This window comes from Synchiropus splendidus, chromosome 17, assembly GCF_027744825.2.
Source record: "Synchiropus splendidus isolate RoL2022-P1 chromosome 17, RoL_Sspl_1.0, whole genome shotgun sequence".
In the NCBI taxonomy this organism is placed as follows: Eukaryota; Metazoa; Chordata; class Actinopteri; order Syngnathiformes; family Callionymidae; genus Synchiropus; species Synchiropus splendidus.
The window spans coordinates 3,682,595-3,703,863 of NC_071350.1; the positions used below are offsets into that span (position 1 = coordinate 3,682,595).

Below are 21,269 nucleotides of genomic sequence, written 5' to 3' on the forward strand. Positions count from 1 at the left end.
AGAAGAAGACTGAGCAATGAAATGAGCCAAGAGGCCTATTTTGTTTTACAGAACCATTGCGAGATAGAACTGAATCCCACGGTGCTGCTAGATTTATCATGATTTATCACTAATGCATGGAAAGGCATTGAATTGCTGCTGTTTTAAATTGTAACTGCACCATAGCTGTGGTTAATGAGACTCATCTTCTCAAGTAATTTACTCTTATTCATATGCAAGAATTTTTGCAAAGACAAGTCACACATTTTACCATTTTCCTAGGTAATTACTTGACTCTCTCTCTCTCTCTCTCTCTCTCTCTCTCTCTCTCTCTCTATATATATATATATATATATATATATATATATATATATATATATATATATATATATATATATATATATATATATAATGTAAAACAACAGCATTATTTTTCTCTGAATATCTGAGGTTGCTGTGTGTCTTGCTCAACCCTCAAATGAATCTCCCAATTCCAGTTGCTCTGCACCATATCATTTTGTTTGAACGTCTCAGGTTGTGTTCGTCAGCCGGTGCATCATCACCCACTTCATCATCCACCTCCTCCTGAGGAATAATATCATTTCCTTTCCATATGTTTCACACATAGCAAACTCTAATGAATGAAACGCAGTCACAGATATTCTTGAGTATTTTATTTGATAATTGTGAGCTCATGTTTTATTTATTGTTTCACTGGTAGGTGTTGAATGTGAGCGTGCTGGAAGGGGAACAGGTGACAGTAGAGGACACAGGCGGCCGGGAGCCTCTCATCCTCGCCAATGAGTCCGTCTTGACACGTGGCCTCGTACTCCGCAGTTGGAGCAACCAGATCTCCATCCGCTTCCGCAGCGACCAACAGCACAGCTCAGGCTTTGTGCAGTTTCATTATCAAGGTAGGTCGGTGATGGATGATATGAGTGGCAATGGTGGTGACTGTAAATAAAATGAACAGCCTCGTATGACTTGTATTTAAGTGTTAATGTGGGCAGCAACATACTTCCATGCTTATGGGATTTAGAACCGATAAACAATCAGGACTGCACTCACAAGCTTAATGAAAGAATCTGTGGTTCAGTCTGCCATCCAAAATTCCAGTGTGTGTAAAGGTGCCACTCTTGGTTTAAAATGATCGGAGGTTTCACCTAAACAGTTACTGTCAACCAAAGATTATAGAGCAGACAGTCCTCTAAATGAGAACACTGTTTCATGAAACTTCACAAGCCCGTCCAAACAGCAAACTGATTCATTCTCAAATGAGATTTTAAGACAGTAAATGATCAATACAAAGCCATTTCTGTTGAAGCACCGGTCAAGGTTATATTTTGTTGTGTGGTAAATCACACACACGCACACACACACACACACACACACACACACACACACACACACACACACACACACACACACAATTTGTTGTCAATCTGAAGCACTGGTAGAAAGAGGTGTTTTCTGGTGCCATTTACACAAGTGCACGGAATACAAAATAAATGAAGGTAGCCTAGACAACACTCCTTTCTGTTTTGTCCTTTCTTTTACAGACACCTCATAAAGCCCCAGCCCCGCCACCTCACCACCTTTCTACTGTTTCCTTTTTGTGTGTGACATTGATCATCCATGCCCACAACAATGACTGTTTATCTTTGCAATCACACAAAGTGGCCACCAATTACATGCCCCATCGATTTGAGCTGATGCTGGAAGCCGGTTGACAAAAACATTTATTCCACCACATTACCATGGCACTTTCATCAGCTCTAAAATGAAAACAAGCATCAGAACTGCATCACTGACATGGGATGTATCTGCCTGATGTGGTGGGATGGTGAGTGGTCGGGCTGAATGATGACAGCAAGGGTCAGAGCGGATGATGCATATCACAGAACTGCGTGGTTTCACCCGTCATTTTTTTTTATTTTTCTATATTTCAGAATGACAAAAAATGGGTTCTAACCATGGAGCTGTTTTCTCACTGTCAGATTCTTTGTGTGCTATAAACAAAATATGCAGAAAATGTATGACAGGGCACACTGTTACAAGAATAGAGTTTTGTTCCTTGTTAGTGCTGCACAACATCACATATTTGTTCGGAAGGACTAGCTGGTTATCAACTAGACCAATTGACTCGTATAAGTGAGTTGCATTGAAGACTGCAGTAAGCTTGATTTTTAAGTTACATCTTATGTTACATGCACGCTGATGGGATATGGGCCACTACTGAAGAAAGGAGAGCCAGGTTCTCTGAACCCAGACGCGTGTCCTCCTGGAAGAGGACTAGCTTGATGGCAATCCTGACAGATATTAAAGACAATAATAATGCTGTTCAGTATTCAATAATAGCTTGTTATACACCGGCCATTTGGGGCTTGCTACTTAATTTGGGTATAGCTGCGTAGACTGCTGTAACTGAAAAACACTACATCATTTACAGCATGCTGATATAAACTCTTGAGTTTTAACTGCATGAATTCTACTTTCAAATACCTCGTTTTGAAGTGGATAATTGAAAGGTGAGACAGCGTGACCACTAGTGATGGGTTGAGGTTTCGCGACCTAATTTTCTGAGCTCAGTTGGTGGCGCCTTTGGTTTAAGAATGATCGTTCAGGTCATTCAAAGCGCAAGATTATACAGCAGAGTGCAGCCAGTGGCATCTGAAAATGTTTGTGTAAAATGTATGTCACATGACACCTCATCAACCCATCACCTGTCACCACTGACCAAAATGAAAACTGCACATTACTTGGCAACAACTTGAAATATTGCATGCTAGGTGGAATGGAGTCATCAACTAAAAACAGCCTTTTGGTTCCCTGGAGGTGCTGGAAAGCTTGTATCAGCAGTCTGGCCACCCATACTTCTGAGGGACTCCAGGAAGGAGTCTTAACCCTAACCACACAATAGCCTGGTCAAGCAAAGAGCAGTGAAGTCCAACATATTCACGGATGGTGAAGAACTGGGGCCTTAAATTAAAAAACACTGCACAATAGTCATCATGTGATGGCGCTTTTACAGCAGTTCAACAGACTGATACTGTAGAAGACTTGTGGTTTATGAGCACCATGCATTTTCATGCACCATGCATTTTCATGCTCACTCTTGGAACATCCGAAACATTTCCTCACCTTTGTTTCTGAGAATCCAGGTGAATAATTAAGGTTAAAACCGAAAAACATACTTATTTTGAAATTCTGGTCTTGTAACTTTCATCTTCGTTAGAAATAAGCTTAAGCAAATGATGTGAATAGAAATGACTCCGTCAAGTTAGTGTGGGACTTTTTATTTTTGAGCCATGGCAGTTATTCAAAGTATACATTGTTACCACCACTGTCTTTCTATCAGTACTGACCTTTCTTAGCATCAAAATGACCAAGTGTAATGATGTCAAATGACAAAACCAACCCTGACCCTAAAATCAATTATCATTTCATTCACATTATTTATTAAAAGCAATTACAAACCACGATGCCACATTTCACATTGTAAATTGATTCACACTAATAACTAAATTGTGCCAAGGAGACATCCAGTAGAAAACGCACAGCAAGGATTTTTGAATTTTTACTACACTCCTCAGTAAGCCGGAGTATCACCTTGTCCTTTTTAATAGGCTGTGAGAAATGTGATTGGACAAGCGTGGAGGAGGAGATGGATCTCAGCTCGGGGTAATTAATATCTGCTACAACAGCGGCTCCGTCTGCAAACTGATGGATGCTTCTGTAGCATCAGCGCTACACGGAACGCAGTGAACAAGATTATAGGTGTGAGCAAAGGAGTGTAGGGTTCACCAGGAGCACCCATCTGCATGTATCTCCTTATCTGTTTCCTCAGTAGATGCACATCCTCATCTGCATAAGAGTGTGTGTATCAAGGTCTCGGTTGTCCATTCTACGGGAATGGCAGGAGACATCAACAGCTGCTGCGCGCTCCAACAACAAATCTCAGCAGCAAGAAACAGGAAGGACAGAGTCGAATATGGGCCTCATGAGAGAAAGCTGCTCTGTATGTACACTGTGTGATGTACTCGTAAAATAAAATTGATCTTGCCACCAAAATAGTGGCTCAAGCAGGAGTCACATTTTTTACTTGGTTTTGTGAAACCCTTGTGGCAGATTATAAAATATAAATTAGTCACTCCGTTTTCCAATACACACCGAAGCAATATCACAACTTCTGCATTTTTGGGCTGCTGCATCTTTCTCCTCAGGCATGAGCCTTATAAACAAAATTGAAGCGTAATGCTGACTGTTGAGTTTCTAATGTGCTTCGGAGTCTGAACTGGTAATTAAGTTGTTGCAATTTCTTGCAAAAGCGGCCCCTTATGAGCTAATTTAATTGATTTTATTTACTGTTGAACAGCTTGGTGAGAGTGAAAAAGAGGAATTTCAGCATATATGTTAATGCTGATGGTGGGAGTCCCTATTTATTCACACTGTAATCCCTCCATTCTCGTTGAATAAATGCCTCTCTAAGTGGGAACATGACTGTATTAGTTTCTATTAGCAGGTATCCAGGGGATAAGTAGGGAACTTGTGTTCCCCAGCTAGCTTAAAGATAATATGTGAAGCTTGCAAATCATCTAAATTATGCGCTTTATTGGAAAAAGCTGAATTCAAGTGTATAATTCATGTTTAATAAGGCTGACAACTGAATGGAGGGAGAGTCATTTGGCTGCTTATATGTGCTTGTTATTGCATTTTTCTGCACTGATTTATTTATATATTTATTTTAAGCGTCAGGCACTCTGAAATACAGTATTGTCCGATCAAAGAATTCAATGAATATATTGTATATTGTATTTGTTCATTCTATGTTACCTTAGCATTGATTCTGGTCAGAGGGAAATATATATGTTATTTACAAGGTCACATTAAATACTGATGAAGGTCTGAGTTCTTAAATGAACAAACTCTAAAGCCTGTCTGAGTAGCTGATAATATCCGTGTCGGCATTGTCGACTGTCCTTATTGATCCCATGTGAATCATTGCTAACCTTAAATGCTAAACACAATGCGATAATTCATATTACCTTATAATCGTGATGCTTTCTATTTTCACTCCCCCCTCCAAAGTGTCTGGTTGTCACTAGTGAATGACATAAAAGCCCCCTTGGATCAAAGTGGTGCGACTAGCGACAGATGGGGCGCCGGCAATGTTCAGGGAAAAGCGGAGATTAGTGTGCAGGATGCCACTGTATTTCCAAGCACACATTTTGCTGACAAACTGGGCATACTGAGCAGTGACTTCCCGACTTTGAGGCCCAGAATATTTTTTTTCAGCGACCCATTTTTGAAGTTGATAAGATAGTTTGAGATATTCAAATGGGGCTGCTGGACCTCCGGTGTTGTGGCACACTCGAGGCCAAGGATGATTTTTCAGCGTGACAGTCCTCTCATTTGGTCCCTCTGAGGATGCCGGTACTCCACTTACATGCTGCTCAAGTGGTCATCATGTGTTACGATTAGATTAGAAAGTCGCGTGGCACGACATGAAATGATGGAGCAAAAGCAGTGACAAGACACAGACTGTTGATGAGTAGCACGAGCTCATTCTTACAGCCATGATAATGGGTGTTTTGGGGGACGTGAGCCAGTGTTTACTTTGCTGCCTCTGAGCATTATTAATAGAGACGTGATGGCGGGATTTCAATGAAATTGGAGGAGGAACAGATAATTACATTCTGGTGGTGCTTCACAGCACCATCTAGACCCTGTTGAATTGGTACAGACGCTACTTTTTTGCCCACAGCTTATTACTGATTTACCTTCTTGGGTTCTGCAATCTGATTCTGGAACACTACAGCTCATTTGATTTTGGCAACAATTATACCAGTCTTTATTGATGGGTAGATGAGGTGCCATGAAGCAGGTTTGATGAAAACAATCATTTTCTTGGTTTAGAAATGACGTGATGTTCCATTGAATAAGTTGTTCAAGTCCTAATATTATACAGCAGACATGCCATCTGGTGGCCTCTGAGAATCAGGACACTGTTTTGTGAAACCTCATCAACCCTTCAATACTGTGTCATGAAACCTCACCTTCCCATCGCTACTAGTGATATCAAATGCTAAAAAGGCAATTAATAGTTCAGACAAAATGATAAATATCTTATTATTGTTTTCAGGAACCACAAAGGTTGGTTTTGTTCTGCATTCTTTAATATGACTCAGTAGTCATTTGGGAGATAGTCCTCCTTTTAGGTCCTCAATAAGTCAAGTTTCATCTCTGGTTAAAGTTTTTTTTTCCATGTTTTATCAGGTCATGAAATAGGAATTTTCTCTCCTCCATTTACACATATTGTAATCACATAAAAACATAATATGATACTAGAAATATAGTTGGTGGTAGAAGTCACAGAGGAGGAAAACGATATTCTCAGTTGAAGCACTGTTTGTTTCAAGTACCTGTCGCGTGTGCCTAGACCTGCGTGACCTTAAGATAGGAAAATGTCACGATCAGCTTCTGCCTTATTTTTCAAAACCCTTCCAGTGTTTCCCACACTGAGGCAAACAGATCAAGCCATGCAAGAGAGAATGCAAAGCTTGTTACCGATGCGAGGCGTAAAACGTGCATGCGAAGGGCACCGTACACATAATAGACATAAAAGGCTATAGTGGGGCTGTTTTTGTCCCGATTTTGGTGCTTCCCAACCAGGAATGGTAAACCCCTGTTTATCATTGCTTCTGTACGATTATCAAAAAAGATAATCCTTATGCTTGGTGTGTGTTAAGAACTCGTCCCAATAATTGGCTCTGACAAGAAAGGATCTGACTGAGAAACATTTTGACGGCAATAAAAACTTTTTTTTAATCATTAGACATAAATCTCTCTCCATTTTGCAGCTTTCTTCACCTGGTCAGTCCATTTCAATGCAGGTGACGACTTCACTTATCACTTAGTAGGTTGTTTCTTTTGGGATTCCTTCATTCAATTAAAAAAAAAAAAAGAGTCGTTTTTTCCACTTGAGGTGACGTTTCGAGCTTTGAAGATGATAACGCGATCAACGGCAGACTTTATATCTGCATATGTGGGGTCTCTGACAAATAAAAAATATCGCTCCAGATTTAGAAAATCCTTATGTGTGTACCCCCTTTAGCAGGAGTTTCACCATCAGTACTTGTCAAGCAAATCCTCCTTGAAGCATTGATAAGATGTCATCCTCAGACTAAACTTGTACAGCATGTATTGACTAAGTGACCATTGCAATTGAGTTTTTAAGTGACCTCTGTAAATATCAATAGGAAAATATCACCTCCGAAGTGCTTCTGACTCTTTACAATAGATCCTCTCTTTCCACAGACAACACCATTGATCTCTACGTTAAGAGGTCACGCTCCACCACACATTCAGCTGAGAGGCAGCGCCAAGTCTCCAGTTACTCTGCCTCTAACTGTGCACCACTACAATTCACTGGTCATCAGCATCTATTACAATATATCCTGCCTGCTAAATGTATTTGTCAGATGGTGGATAATACACTCTGAAATGACATTTAACATAATAACAACTGTCACTGAACTCACTGTTTGTGTTCTGCTGCCTGTTAGCTTGTTCCATCATGTCCTACCTTCACCTTGCCAGGTTCAATCACATTATCACGCTCTGACGGAAGCAATGCAGGTGATAGCGTATTAAACAGCCAGATTTTTTTTTTTTTTTTGTTGATAGAAACAATGGCCACGATACTGCCTTAAAACCTTGTGAAATAAGTAAGACTTTGTCTGCCATCAATTGTGCATAATTGAAGTTAAAAAACGTTCACAAACGTTGTTGTTAACTGTCACTTTCTCATGCCAATCTGATCTCAACATCTTATTTACTCAAAACATTTTGAGCACTATGAAATTTTGAAGAATCTTGAAGAAATGTTGAAAATAGGACAAGGAACAGTTTATTAAGATCACATTTTGGTGGCGATCTGGATGACTATATGTGCTCAGTTTCTGCTTTCTACAGAGACATGCCATCTTTTTGAACTCATGTGGGCTTGACAATTATCATATCAACAAATATATCAAGGTACCTAACTATACAGATAAAATCAACGTCGATCAATAGTCAATATATGGGTGGACATGAGCTGCTTGGTGGATGTCTGTGCTCTCTGAGTGCTTTTCTGCTTGTGATCTTCGAAGATAAAAAAATCACTGTCAGCTATCTGTTCGATGATCCTCAAATGGTCAGGTCCTTCCCTCTGAGGGAGATTCAATCTACAGATATGATTTTTCCTTTCGACGTTAGAAATGTGATATTGTCTTTATTCCATTTCACCATGCCGTCAGAAAACCAATAACAGCAGCTGGATTTTTATCCCCACACTGCCTGGTTCTCTCCTAAATCAGAGTTTCTTTTGGCTCCTCACTCCCATTAGCTAATCTTCCTGGCTTCCTGTGTTGTGCATCTATTATTTTTAATAGCCAAACAATCAGACTTTATGGCCCAGCGCCACATCAACTCCAAATAGAGTCACAATGTAATTTAATAGTTCAGGAATTGGCTGCACAGTTTTTGCCCCGAGCTCTCCCGCAGCACGCTCAATGGGGATGTAAATGCAGCTATGATAATGCTAATAACGAGGTTCATTGGAGCCAGTGATAAACTAGGAATTGAATGGCTGACCCAGGGGCGGGGCACTTTGTCCCTGTGGCTCACTGGTTTGCGGCAAGGTCTGACTCAATATGCTGGAAAGCAGCGGCATGTGAAAAAGAAAGTCTTGAATCAGTAGTTAAGACAGTTTCACAAAGCTTGTAAATGCATTTTACGCCCTTTCCCAGATGTCACACTTCATTGTTGGACAGTTTTGTTCTTGACCTTATGAAATTGGTTTCACATCATAACAAGAGTAAGCCCATTCATTCGCCCACTCCAATTGACAACTTGTGCTACATCATGTGTGTTGGAACTAACCACTACTTTGGTCGTCAACTTTCCACAGATTGCATTAACAGTGCAATAGACAATCGACATATGACGTTCATGGGTTAACCAGAGCGTCTGATCATATGTAAAGTGTAAAGATATCGAGTTAAATGTTTTTAAGAAACTTTGTATTTGAACTTCATTTCCTTAAAAACATGGTGTGAAAGGTATGTGTCCTCTAATGTGTCGTTTTTTTTTGAGTGGCGATGGTCCTGCAGTCTCAGACATTTCTATAAAATACAAATGTATCAATGTGTGGCATATACTATGCCACCATTTTTGCTTGTGTTCATGCACTGCAATTTTTGAGTTGTCCAAAACGCTGTCATATAAGAGCCAGGCGACATGAGAGTGACATAGCCGATGGACAAGTTGCTGTGCGTTGTGGTTTAGACAAGGCAGTAAGTTGATTTGAACGCTTGCGTAGCGGTTGTTTTTGCAAAATGTTATGGTGGTTTATGGGTTATAGATGGCAGTCTTGGGAATAAAGCAAGAGTGGCATTAGGTTGTGATGCATCCATATTTTTAAAGCCTAGCAAGACGTTTTACATTCTCTTGCTAACGTTGCTGGTTTCGTCAATGCCTTTTCCGACCCATTTGTACTCAACGTTACGTACTGATCCAGATACGGAGGGAGCAACGGACCTTTGTAGAAACCGTGGGGGCAGTGTTGATGTTACTACCCGATATATAGCTCGAATGAGGCTTGAAAAAGACATAACAATGACCTCCAGTCGCGATATATTTAACATCCTCAACAACGTTGCTTCTGTTTTCCTCTGTAATTTTGTAATAGAGGTACATTATCAATACTTCTTCCACAGTCGCCATGTTTGCTTTGGTGTTGTGCTGCGGCCCCTATGGTGTATATTGGTGTTCAGCCATACCAAGGCAAAGAATGCAGTAAAGCATGTGATCCGTGATGGTAACATTGAAACTGTTTTATACATAAAGGGAGGAATATTCTCTCTCCTGTTCAAATGATCAGTGCAGTCTCACTACAGACGGGTTATATGAACTTCCTAGTTAGTTAAAACATGCTGAGGATTTTTTTTTATAATAATGTAAAGGCCTTCAGCTGTATGTAAGAAGCCGCTGTGTTGCAAGTGTCCGTGTTGTAGTTCCAAAATAAGCCAAAATAAGCATTAGCATAAGAAGATTAGGGTGTTTACACTTCAGAGGTGGAGCCTGATTGCTATCATAATTGCTTTTAAAGTGCGGATGTTATGCTGGATGGGGCGACCTTTCAACGTGACCTTTGTTATTTTCTGCTCATTTAAGCACTTTCCTGGCTCCTCATGTTTCTGCCGAATAATCTGCACGTTCACTTAAATTTCTCTGATCCCAACTCAGCCCAGGCTGGCTCCAATTATGTTGCTTGTCCTGTTGTTTGCACTTTCCAAAGAAGTTAAAAAGTTTGAATCATTAAAATGCCACCGCTAATGAGCTAGAACAATGTGGTTATTAGACAGGAAGGGAAGGTTGCTTAATAGCTTCCATTACAGACTTGGTTAGCTCACTTCATTATCCCTGTGAACTTCATCTTATCCGGCGCTATTTGTTTAGAAGCAGCGACAACAACAATAAAGCAAATAAAAGTCCAGCACATTGATCTTAGCGCGCTGGAGTCTCTGACAACGGCTGCGACTAATTCCTCTTCACACTATCACATGACTGCTCTTCTATAACGATTAGCAACTATTCCATTTGTTGTTTTTCCGCCGCATTACTGCAGTGTGACACGCCACAGTTCATAAACGCCAGCAGTAATGAACAAAAGTTGCACAATAGGACGTGAGTTATAAAGCAGAGAAAGTGTACTTAACTGTTTGATTAACACAAAAAGGAATATACTGCAATTTCTGGCTCATTTGCACAGCAGTAGTTCAATAAAGACCTGCAGATGTTATAAACAGCAGCCGTTTATGTAATCAAAATTTCACAAATAATAACTCTTGAGTTATTGGTGTCGGAATGAAGTAGAAACTAACTCTGTATGCAATCTATTTTACCTCAAGGAAAAAAAAGAAGAAGAAGAATTCAAACTTTAGTGTTGTTTGCAAGTCGCAAGCAGAGCTTACAACACTCACTACAACACAGGTCTGACCCAAGGTTGCTGGGAGAAAAAACAACATTGTCCACCTGTCCAGTGAGCAGACGTTCTCAGATGGAAAGTTCAAAATTGGATTTAATAAATAACAGTGATACTCCAGAAATGCACACAGTTCAAACAATAAATATCCCCTAGATGAAAGGATGGCAAAAGCAGGGTAATGTCAAACCATCTCCATTATCCCATAAAACCACAAACCAAAAGTAAAAAGGGCCTGGCACGGGATTTACTCTTCTGTCACAAGCTGCGCTGAAACAACAAATGAAGTAATAAATATAGTGGCTGAGTCTGAATGCACTCAGAGAAAAGAGAAGCAGACCTAAGTAAACTGGGAGGATAAAGACAAAAAATAGTTAAATTCACCCAGATTCAGGAATAAAATGGAACATGAAAAATTCTAAATAAATTATTTGTTTAAGATTTAGAATTGTTTGCTTTGAAGGCAATGGGAATTTATATCCATTGGGTCAAAGTAACATGAAAAAGTGTGCTGTAAATGTAAAAAAAAAACAACCTTTTTTTTCTCTTTCCAGCCTTTGTTCTGAGCTGTGTGTTTCCCAAAGAGCCGGCGGGTGGTGAGGTCTCGGTCACACACCTTTACCCTGGCGGAGAAGCCTACTTCCATTGTTTCACTGGATACCGCCTGAAGGGCCCCAAAATGCTCACTTGCCGAAACGCAACCACGCCCTACTGGAGCGGGAAGGAGCCTCAGTGTGAGGGTAAGGTCAGAGAGAGGACACTGACCATGATGACAGGATTTCACATTGCTATTGTCACAATGAGTGCCACTGTTGTGAGATTACATAGCATAATAAGAAGACAGATTTGTGATTTTCAGTATGTCCGTGGTTTATTCAAGTAGTCCTTGTGCGATGCATTTATTAAGGTCACAGTTTGCTAAATATCCTTGTGCTTTTTAAATAAATTAATTACCTTTTTTTTTTCCTCTCAGCAAGGACAAAATGCGGGTATTTGCTATTCACCTTCTTAAACGGTTGCTAGATTCACACCTTTAAAAAAGAAAGCAAACCTTGCCATGTTATTTTGATATATTTCTTACCATTAACACTGAATTTTCTCAATTTTCTCATGTTTAATTAATCCACACACACCTTGCATTCATCAGAAGCAACTGTGCGATTTGCTGAAGTACATATAGATGCTGGCTTATGTCAGAGTCTGCTGATGTGGTGTGTCTAGTCAGAGATCATGGGTTGAATGGGTTGGGTTGAAGAAGCTAGTGAATAAATGGGTGTATTTTTTGAAACTGATCAGAGCAGAGCAGTCGGACCTAAATTAGAACCAGCTCCTGTGACCATCCTTCTGCTGCCGCCAAAGACTCATCTGCCACTTCCAGCCGTCTATCTGCGGCTGCAGCTGCTGTTCGCTGATAATGTTGTTGCTGTTCTTCTTACAAGTCCATCACACACAGTCACACACTCTTACACCCAGGTGAGCTGTCCAGTGTACACCCGCCACAGTCCACAGGATATTGATGCAATCTGCACCTAGACAGGGACTTCAGTGCAAAAGCCGACCAATGCTGGTGTCACTACATCTCTCATCTGCTCCCCGACTTCCTTACTGATCTGCACCTCATGCTCTCTTCTAGTGTCCTGTGGCGGGATGATAAAAAATGCCACTTATGGTCGGATTGTCTCTCCTGGGTTTCCTGGAAACTACAGCAACAATCTCACCTGCCACTGGGTCCTCGAGGCTCCTGAAGACCACCGACTTCATGTTCACTTTGAGAAAGTCGCTCTGGCCGAAGATGATGACAGGTGACTGACACACATGCACACACTCACAGTCACGCTTTTATTGTACTTATCCAGTCATTTAGTACAATTTTGATGCAATACATATAGCATCAGAATTACTGTTTAAGTCTGAGAAATATCCTGGTACATCTTCATTCACTTGTGTCCAAAATATGCGTGAAGTGCCAGCACAAATGGATGGACACAAATGATAAAGACGTGTTCAAACAGTAAAAATAGGTGTGAATATTTGGGCTTTTCTCACATCTGTATTTAGGGTTTCTCCTTATTTAATGAAAGTGACTGAAGAGTAATTTAGACAACTCTGACTGCTGACCACATGCAGTTAACCGCCATCACTTGATCCATATATGGATTGAGGAGGTTTCATAAAACAATTTTTTGCTCACTAGTTGGTGCTACATCATGTGAGGTTTCATTGTGTCAATTGTTCACAGTCAATTATTATGCAAGAGAGAGTGCCATCTAGTGGTGTGACCCTTTTTCATGACGCCTCATCATGACGTCATTCAATTGTGCCATGATGCTTATGGGGACTGCAAGCTCATCAGGGAAGCAGTGTTTTTTGTTTTCAGAGCGCGCTGCGCTGCGCTGTCGGATATTACATATATTTATGTTTGACTTCTAACAACTATTTCACTGAAACCTCACCATCAGCTCCATCCGTTCATCCTTCCACACAACGCCTGGGTCCAGCCATTGAGGGGTTGATGAGGTTTCATGAAGCATTGTCTTCATTTTCAGAGCTCTTGCTTTTTAAATTATGTGAAATCTGCAGTGATTCATGAGACATCAATAATTTCTCTTATAAGCAGATCGACCATTCTTTTGCTCACTGACTCAACCTGCTTCACATAACTGCTGTCTTTTCCCTCTTCATCCGCCGCATACTTATTTGGAAATGCTGTCGTCACTGCTGTCTCGTGTAAAAGTGCAACGTAGTTCCAAACATTTGTTTACTTGACAGAACCATCCACTTGCCAACATTCCAATCCAAAGCTCGACTTTTCCCATCTGCCGAGCAGTGTGTACAAATCTACGCACTCTGAAGTTTCCCCTTCAGTTCAACTTGAGGGTGGTGACAATTTTAAAAGGATCCTTTCATCATTTTAAGCTCTAACAGCGCTCTATCATGTGAAAGAATTAAAGCGCTTCAAAGGGTAGCGAGAGGCAGGAAACAGAAAATTGCATTCCATTTTTCTCCGGTAACTACTGATCCATGTGGTTCCCGTTGCACACGACCATTCACCTCATTACCAAGTGGCGGCGAATGTTTTCGCAAAGTTATTACAGCCACCATTGGAAGAGTGAGCAGCTCATTTTTATGCATCTGAGGCCGACTCGCCCGTCTTTCAATCGCCCTTCTTGCTCTTGCGTGTTTTCAGGCTGCTGATTAAAAACGGCAACAACATAGATTCTCCGGCAGTGTATGACTCCTACGAGGTAGAGTACCTGCCTAATGAAGGCGTGCTGAGCACCGGGCGATATCTGTTCGTGGAGTTCACCACGGACGGGACGCTGACCTCCACTGGGGCAGCCATCAGATACGAAGGCAGGTTTATCATAAAAATGACCACGGCAACAATCCATCGTCCTTGGTGAACTGAATGTTGATGCCCTGTATTTTGCCTCATCAGCTTTTGCCAGAGGAAAGTGCTATGAGCCGTTTGTGAAGTACGGCAATTTCAGCAGCAGCGATTCTACCTACAGTGTCGGGGCCGTGGTGGAATTCTCCTGTGACCCTGGCTACACTCTGGAGCAAGGCTCTGTGGTGATTGAATGTGCGGATCCAGAAAATCCACAGTGGAACGAGACTGAGCCGGCCTGCAGGGGTAAGTCGTCGGATTCCTACTCTTCAAATGAGCCAGGTCAAGTGGAGCACTGAGACCATTTGTTTTTTGTTTTTTTTTTTAAGTTTTCGTTGCTTAAATTATGATTTTCAGATCTGTTTGTGGGCATGTTCAGTGTTCCCACTGTTACCTCCAGTTTCCTGTTCCCAGCAGTTAGGCTTGTCAAACTCTAGGCCCAGGAGCCAAATCTAAACCACCAAGTTGCTGCATATGGCCCTATGGAGCACTGAATACGTTTCATTCAAAACAAAAGCAAAGACTTGTGTTTGAGCACTGCATTTTTCAAGCCTGCAGACAAGTCCATGTTTAAGCTTGCAAAATTTCAAAATTGATGTAAATACAATGAAAGATGAGCGAGGAAGTTGTGTGTATGTTGTAAAGATCCAGATAACCTTTACTGTAGAAACAGATGTGATAAAACATTTGTTGCAGGAGCTGTTTCACTCCCAGCTTCTCAATTAAACTCAGCATTAGCTGTATGTATTGTGTCTATATATGTGTGTATGTGTCCTTGTTCAGTTATATTGTGGGCGGTCAATTCTTGGAAACACACTTACTTGTGGGGACACCTGACTTTGAGGATGAACTTGGTCATTACAATAAGGTTTACGTATGGTTCGTAGTCCTGGTGAAGTTGAACTATTTGTTTGGGATAGTTAGGCTAATTAGGGTGAGAGGCTGGGGAACGTTGTATGGCAATGAGAGGTCCTCACAAAGATGCTGCGACAAACCTGTGTGTGCATGTGACTAAAGCATTATGGCTCATTGCAGGTGATGCCTGAAGTCCATTTTTAAAAAAGCATTTTCAATGTTGTTTTCTTTTCTCATTTGTAATTGAAGTGGTGTCACCCAACAAGGTCTCCATAACCCACAAATGAGGATCACTGAACAGCATCTTAATGCACCAACTACACTTGTGCTTTCTCCTCAGTCCTGATCGTCTGATCAGGCTTTTAATTTATTCTGCTCCTGTGTCTGACATGATCTGCTGCTGTCACTGCACTTTATGTTTGGGTGACTGAGGAATGTTCAAACCCATTTCAGCTCATCTGATTGCTTTCCTCCCGGACAAGAATAAGGTCTGAATCTTTTGAAAATGTGCTTCCGATGGTGAGGTTTGAAATATGACGGCTTTACTGACCTCAGGCTTTCATTTTGTTCCTGTAGCGGTTTTAAATATAAAGACGTCTGGCAGTCAAATATATCTTCCTAAGCTGCTTCCAGCTGATCTTTGATACAGGCACTCTTAAAGAAATAAAAAGTCTTTGAAATGTTGGCTTGAAGGACAGATTTGAGAAGTCACTGAGATTAGACGCAGACAATAGACGAAGTTAACACTGACACATGACGTTGACTGCATCCGTACTTAAAAGCGCCTCACCCCCGAGCTCTTCCATTTCTCGCTCTCGTAGTCTCCCCGCTCATGACATGGCGACCTCACTGCAAGACTTTCCTGCTGCATGGTAATTTGGCCGCACAATAAAACTGAATAGCGCTATTGTAAAACTAGAAATGAGAAAATGTCATCTCTTCTGCGCAGGTCACGGTCACTCCTTGGTTTAGTGGTGGTATGCAGTTTTACAAGGTGTCTTCCAAGGTGCCTGCGCACTCATTGTTGTGTGTTATTAATTTTTTTTTCCCCGGTGCCCATGTGAAAACATTCCTTCTTGTTATGCAGCATGACTTTTACAACCCTGACAGCACTTTTTCATCAACCTGAGAGATGTGTTCCGCAACTCACAATAGACAAGATCAGTGAATCTAGTCTGGCATGTGTTAAGGAAAGCCTTTATCTGTTGTGTGTGTGTGTGTATATATATATATATATATATATATATATATATGTGTGTGTGTGTGTGTGTGTGTGTGTGTGTGTCATCCATCTGTTGTATGCAATGAAACAAGCATGATAACTGATGCTGAAGTGCTTTGTTCCAATCGAAGTACACTGGACTCCTCTCATATTCTGGTGCAAACAAAAAGCTGTTTTTTAGTCCCTGAATTTATGAATTGTAAATATACAGTTCTTGAATATCAAAGAAGTAAACAATCATGTTCTTTTTCTTTTCATTTATTTATTTACGTTGAAGATAACATCCAGACCTGATCTGTGTCTTTATCTAAAAGTAGTTGAACACATCTTAATAGAAATAGCAATAGATAGATAGATTGATAGATAGATACTTTATTGATCTCTGAAGAGAAATTCCCAATATAATATATTCCCAATATATCTGATGATTAATAAAATACAATTTTACATATCATCAGTGTATTGCAGGAGCTTTAATTCTATCATAAAATATATTTGTTATAAATCATGTTGATTTTCTCTTTTGGTTTTGTTTCTTGTTTTTCAACCTGTGTACTTGTGTTTTATAATTTCAAATTATGGAATTTGACACCTAGAATAAATGAAGTAATTTTACATTTTGTTGCTGATAAAAGGAAAAGCTCTGACACTTTGCATAACTCCACCACAGAGATCCTTAAACGTGAGTTTAAAAATTACAAGAGTCAATAAAGAAACTTCCGGGATTTAAGAATCATGATGGCTCACTGCAAAAACTTAACACCTTGCCAGAATTCAAACTCCCACTGCTGAAGTGACAGTGCAATGCGATCATGCCTTCATAACATGTTGAATGAAGACAAACACATTTTGTCGCCAGACTCGCGACAGTTCATTTATTTTAGTGTTTTAATTAGTGATGCACTGAATTGAAAATGTGTGGCCAAAGCCCAATACAATTTAAAATGCTTGGCGAATACCGAGTAATACCGAATTTTTTTGAAAACATTTTTTAAATATTGCATGAATAGTCCACAACACATTTTACTGCATCATGTTTGTCAAAGAAAGTTAATGTTTAGATGATTGAATACATTTGACATTCTTTTTTTTATCTTTTATACTTTGCTTTTCAGATAATAGTAATGAGTAAAAAAACAAAACAAACACTACTTCCCATTATATAATAGGCTGATAATGTAAACAGGTTCTAGATAGTTTGGTTGAATACTCTATTCTCGCTCTAATACAATGAGGGACTGAGAATGATGCACAACACCATGATCAACAAAGAAATGATCAAATGAAGAGGAAACGTGTGAAACATGGGTGGTAAAGTCCAAATCATTTCGTCTCAAGTGGAGGATTGTGTCGCCAGATTTTTACATTGCTTATGAGAAAGGTGGAGTGGGTTGCCAGAATTCTGTTTTGTTTTGAGATAGAAAGCAATAAATGCTTCAGTCACACGCACGGCATGATTCAAACTCCCACCACTTGTGTGAAAGGGCACTATGGTAACCACAAAGCCACGGGTGACATTTGAACACCTTATCACTGTCGAATGTATAAAACGAAACACATTTTGTCACATGAAAGTTGATTTTTCTTGCATCCGTGATGTATGTATGCAGTCAAGGTTCATGAATTTAACCAGTGAGAAGGAGCTAAAATCATTGTCATGATGAATAGAGGAAGTCTGTATTAAGCGGCAGTGATGACTTGAAATAGATCGACATGAACCTTTAAGATGTTTTCAACAGCAGATGGTCGAAGTTAGCTTTTTTGAGAGCGGGTTGTTAGACGCTTGTCTCAATCTCATTGCTTCACTGTGAGCTTGCTTGATCACTTCTTTCTTCATTTGCTCCAGAGAAAGACTGAATGCTGATGTTATGTTTTGCTTTTTCCTCTGCTGTGTTTGGGTGTTGCAGCTGTGTGCAGCGGGGAGATCACAGACTCAGCTGGTGTGGTGTTGTCTCCTAATTGGCCCGAGGCCTATGACAAGGGCCAGGACTGCATCTGGGGCATCCATGTGGAAGAGGACAAGAGGATCATGCTCGACATCCAAGTGTAAGGCACAGCAACCAGGTGTACCATTTCCAAATCACTCGGGGAGGTCAGGGAGGAAGTCAAACTGCCGTCCAGCACTGGCACGTCTCACTCTTTGGCCCCTCCTCTCTCTCACATGGGAGTGTGTTTGTGTTGTCGAAGTCACTAATTAGATTTTTTTTCATCCGATGCATTAAATATTCTGTGTAGCTTCCAGCTCGCTCTCTGACCAGATTAGCCAGTAAGCCTCCGTACTCCCACTTCCCCAGTGCGCGTCTCAGAGTTGGCTTTGAAATGAATCTGCTCTGGCAGTGAACTACCCTGAGCCACTCAGCCAGCCCAACTGTAGTACAACACATTTGCACGCAGATGTCCAGAAACAGGCGCAAGAGGTTGCTTCCGTTCCGCATAACTGTCTCATTAATGTTCCCACTGTCATGCATTCTGACTCATTCCTCCTTGTTATGCCCATGAAGTGCTGCACCTCAGACACTCCTGTCTGACTGAAATGAATGATTGTCAAGATGAACAAAAGGAGCGTAAACGATTGAAGTCTTGTCCTCAGGCGATTACAGTTGAGAGAGTTCAGGAAGGTTAAAGACAATCCACGTGCCTGAAGTCGTGAATAAACAACACACAACATAAATGTTTATCTAATCTGATATATCTATTTCTGTTGCACAAGAAGACATGTTTTAAAAATGCCTGTGATGGAGCAGAAAAATACACCTTAATAAACAGCTAGTAAGGCAATCGGGAGCGCATACGTCCATACTACACACATATGACTCTTTCTTGTGTCCATCACTGACTGCGATGCGCTCAATTGGACATCAGGTGCCTCCTACGATTCTCAGGAGGCCTGAAGAACAGATCTCCAGTGCTGGTCACATGACTGGCACCCATGAAAAACTGCCCTTTGTGCCCATTGTTCTTAAGAAATAAGTTACTCTCTGTCGTCAGTTTAGCCCAAATGCATTGTGGTATCTGATGGAGCATTTATTTGTGAAAATCACTTCCTGCTCCATAGCCCCTCCCACTCCCTTATGCCATCAAACAAGCTTTATTTATTTATTCCACTAAAGTCAAACCAACTGATTAAACAACAATGAAAATAAAAATTATGATAGACAAATTATATGAATAATTTTCACAACGTTTGCCCTTGTTTTCTATCTGCAGGGTACTCCTCTCTTGAGTACCTGCCCCACAAAATATATGCCACAATAGAAAAGCAATGAAATGGGGGAAATTTTACAATGTAAATAAAGCTGAATGAACGTGCCGAACCCCACATTTGGCAAATCACGTTTCGTTTTTTATTAACCCTGATAGTTTCATTAAATATATCTGTTTTGGGGATATTCTATATGCGACGTTGAACAACAAACTCTAGAACATTCTGCGCCAAATTAACTACTATTAAAAAGAAAAATAGTAATGATCATAATTCATTGCCAACTTTAGGTTCCACTTGGCCTATTTAAACTTCACTCTCCTTGCTGGCTCTGTCTGACAGCGAGTGGGCAGAGAAGGACGCGCAGATCTATGCCAAGTGTCTCACAGATGGCCGCGGTCAACACCTTTTGCGCCGCATCTAAAAGTTTCATCGAGCTGACTCAAAAATAAATAATACTCTTGATCTTGCTCTGAAGGATGCAACAGAACTGTGATGGGTTAAAACAAACCCTTTTGTCTGTAGTCGCATCATTGACCTTTAAATGAAACACCCTGATTCTCATTCCCCAGTTACCCTTGAGTTGAAGGAAGCCAGGGCCAGACGCACCCCCTTCTGTTTAAACCCTGACCTCAAACCTTGGTTCTCGCCGCCGCTGATGGTCTCAGACAGAACCATGTCGTCTTCAAAAACACAATTATGCATTCTCCTCCTCACCTGACTCCAAAATCTCCCCCTCCCCCCCGACGTCTGCAGTTGTAAATCTTGTCCACAAAACAAGTGAGAGGTTCAGTGACAAAGTCTAATTTACAACTGTGAATCCAAAATGACTTCCACTCCGGGTTGCCATATTTCACAATACCCTGAAAAGCAAACCCCACAGCTCAGGAATAGTGTGTCTATCTATGGCAGGGCCTTCTTAAATACATATGTTTGCATGTTAGGAATGGAGATAATTGACGGTAATTCAAGTGTAAAAAAATAAATAAATATATATATATATATATATAATTCTTCTTCCAAAGATATTTTACTACATTCTTCTGGGCATTAATGTAAATCATTTTCTTTCGAATTCTCCCTTCATGGGTTGCCATAGCGGAGCATCCTCCTCCATCTCACCCTGTCCTCTGCTTCCTCTTCTCTCAAACCTACAAACCTCATGTCCTCCTCCACCATGTCCATACATCTCTTCTTTGGCCTTCCTCTCCACCTTCTGCCTGGCAGTTCCAACCTCAACATCTTCCTACCAGTGTACTGGCTCTCTCTCCTCTGTACATGTACAAACCATCTCACTCTAGCCTCTCTGACTTTGTCTCCTAAACACCTGACCACACGTGCTGTCCCTCTGATATACTGCTTCCTGATCCTATCCATCCTTGTCAATCCCACAGAGAACCTCAGCATCTTCAAAGCATACTCATTTGTTTACTTTTGGAAAAAAACAGTTGAAGTTCCACTGCTCAGAGGGTCTAACAGTCCAACTGTGCTGTGACAGTCAGACACAGTCATCGACCATTGTGTCTTCAGCAGGTTTCTGAGAGTCACTGCTCTGTTGTCATACATATGTATTTATTATTGCTCATTTGTTCCA

General features: G+C 40.8%; 1 protein-coding gene across 2 annotated transcripts in view; it reads left to right on the forward strand.

Annotated features, from left to right (window-relative positions):
* The window catches only part of LOC128747925 (seizure protein 6 homolog), a 113,757-nt gene that overhangs the window by 82,107 nt on the left and 10,381 nt on the right, over window positions 1-21,269 (forward strand). For both annotated transcript variants that reach the window (XM_053846168.1, XM_053846167.1), the window contains exons 4-9: window positions 701-893; window positions 11,563-11,748; window positions 12,642-12,810; window positions 14,196-14,362; window positions 14,448-14,642; window positions 18,381-18,519. In XM_053846168.1, coding sequence (XP_053702143.1) covers window positions 701-893; window positions 11,563-11,748; window positions 12,642-12,810; window positions 14,196-14,362; window positions 14,448-14,642; window positions 18,381-18,519 — 1,049 coding nt within the window. The remainder of the gene's footprint in view (window positions 1-700; window positions 894-11,562; window positions 11,749-12,641; window positions 12,811-14,195; window positions 14,363-14,447; window positions 14,643-18,380; window positions 18,520-21,269) is intronic.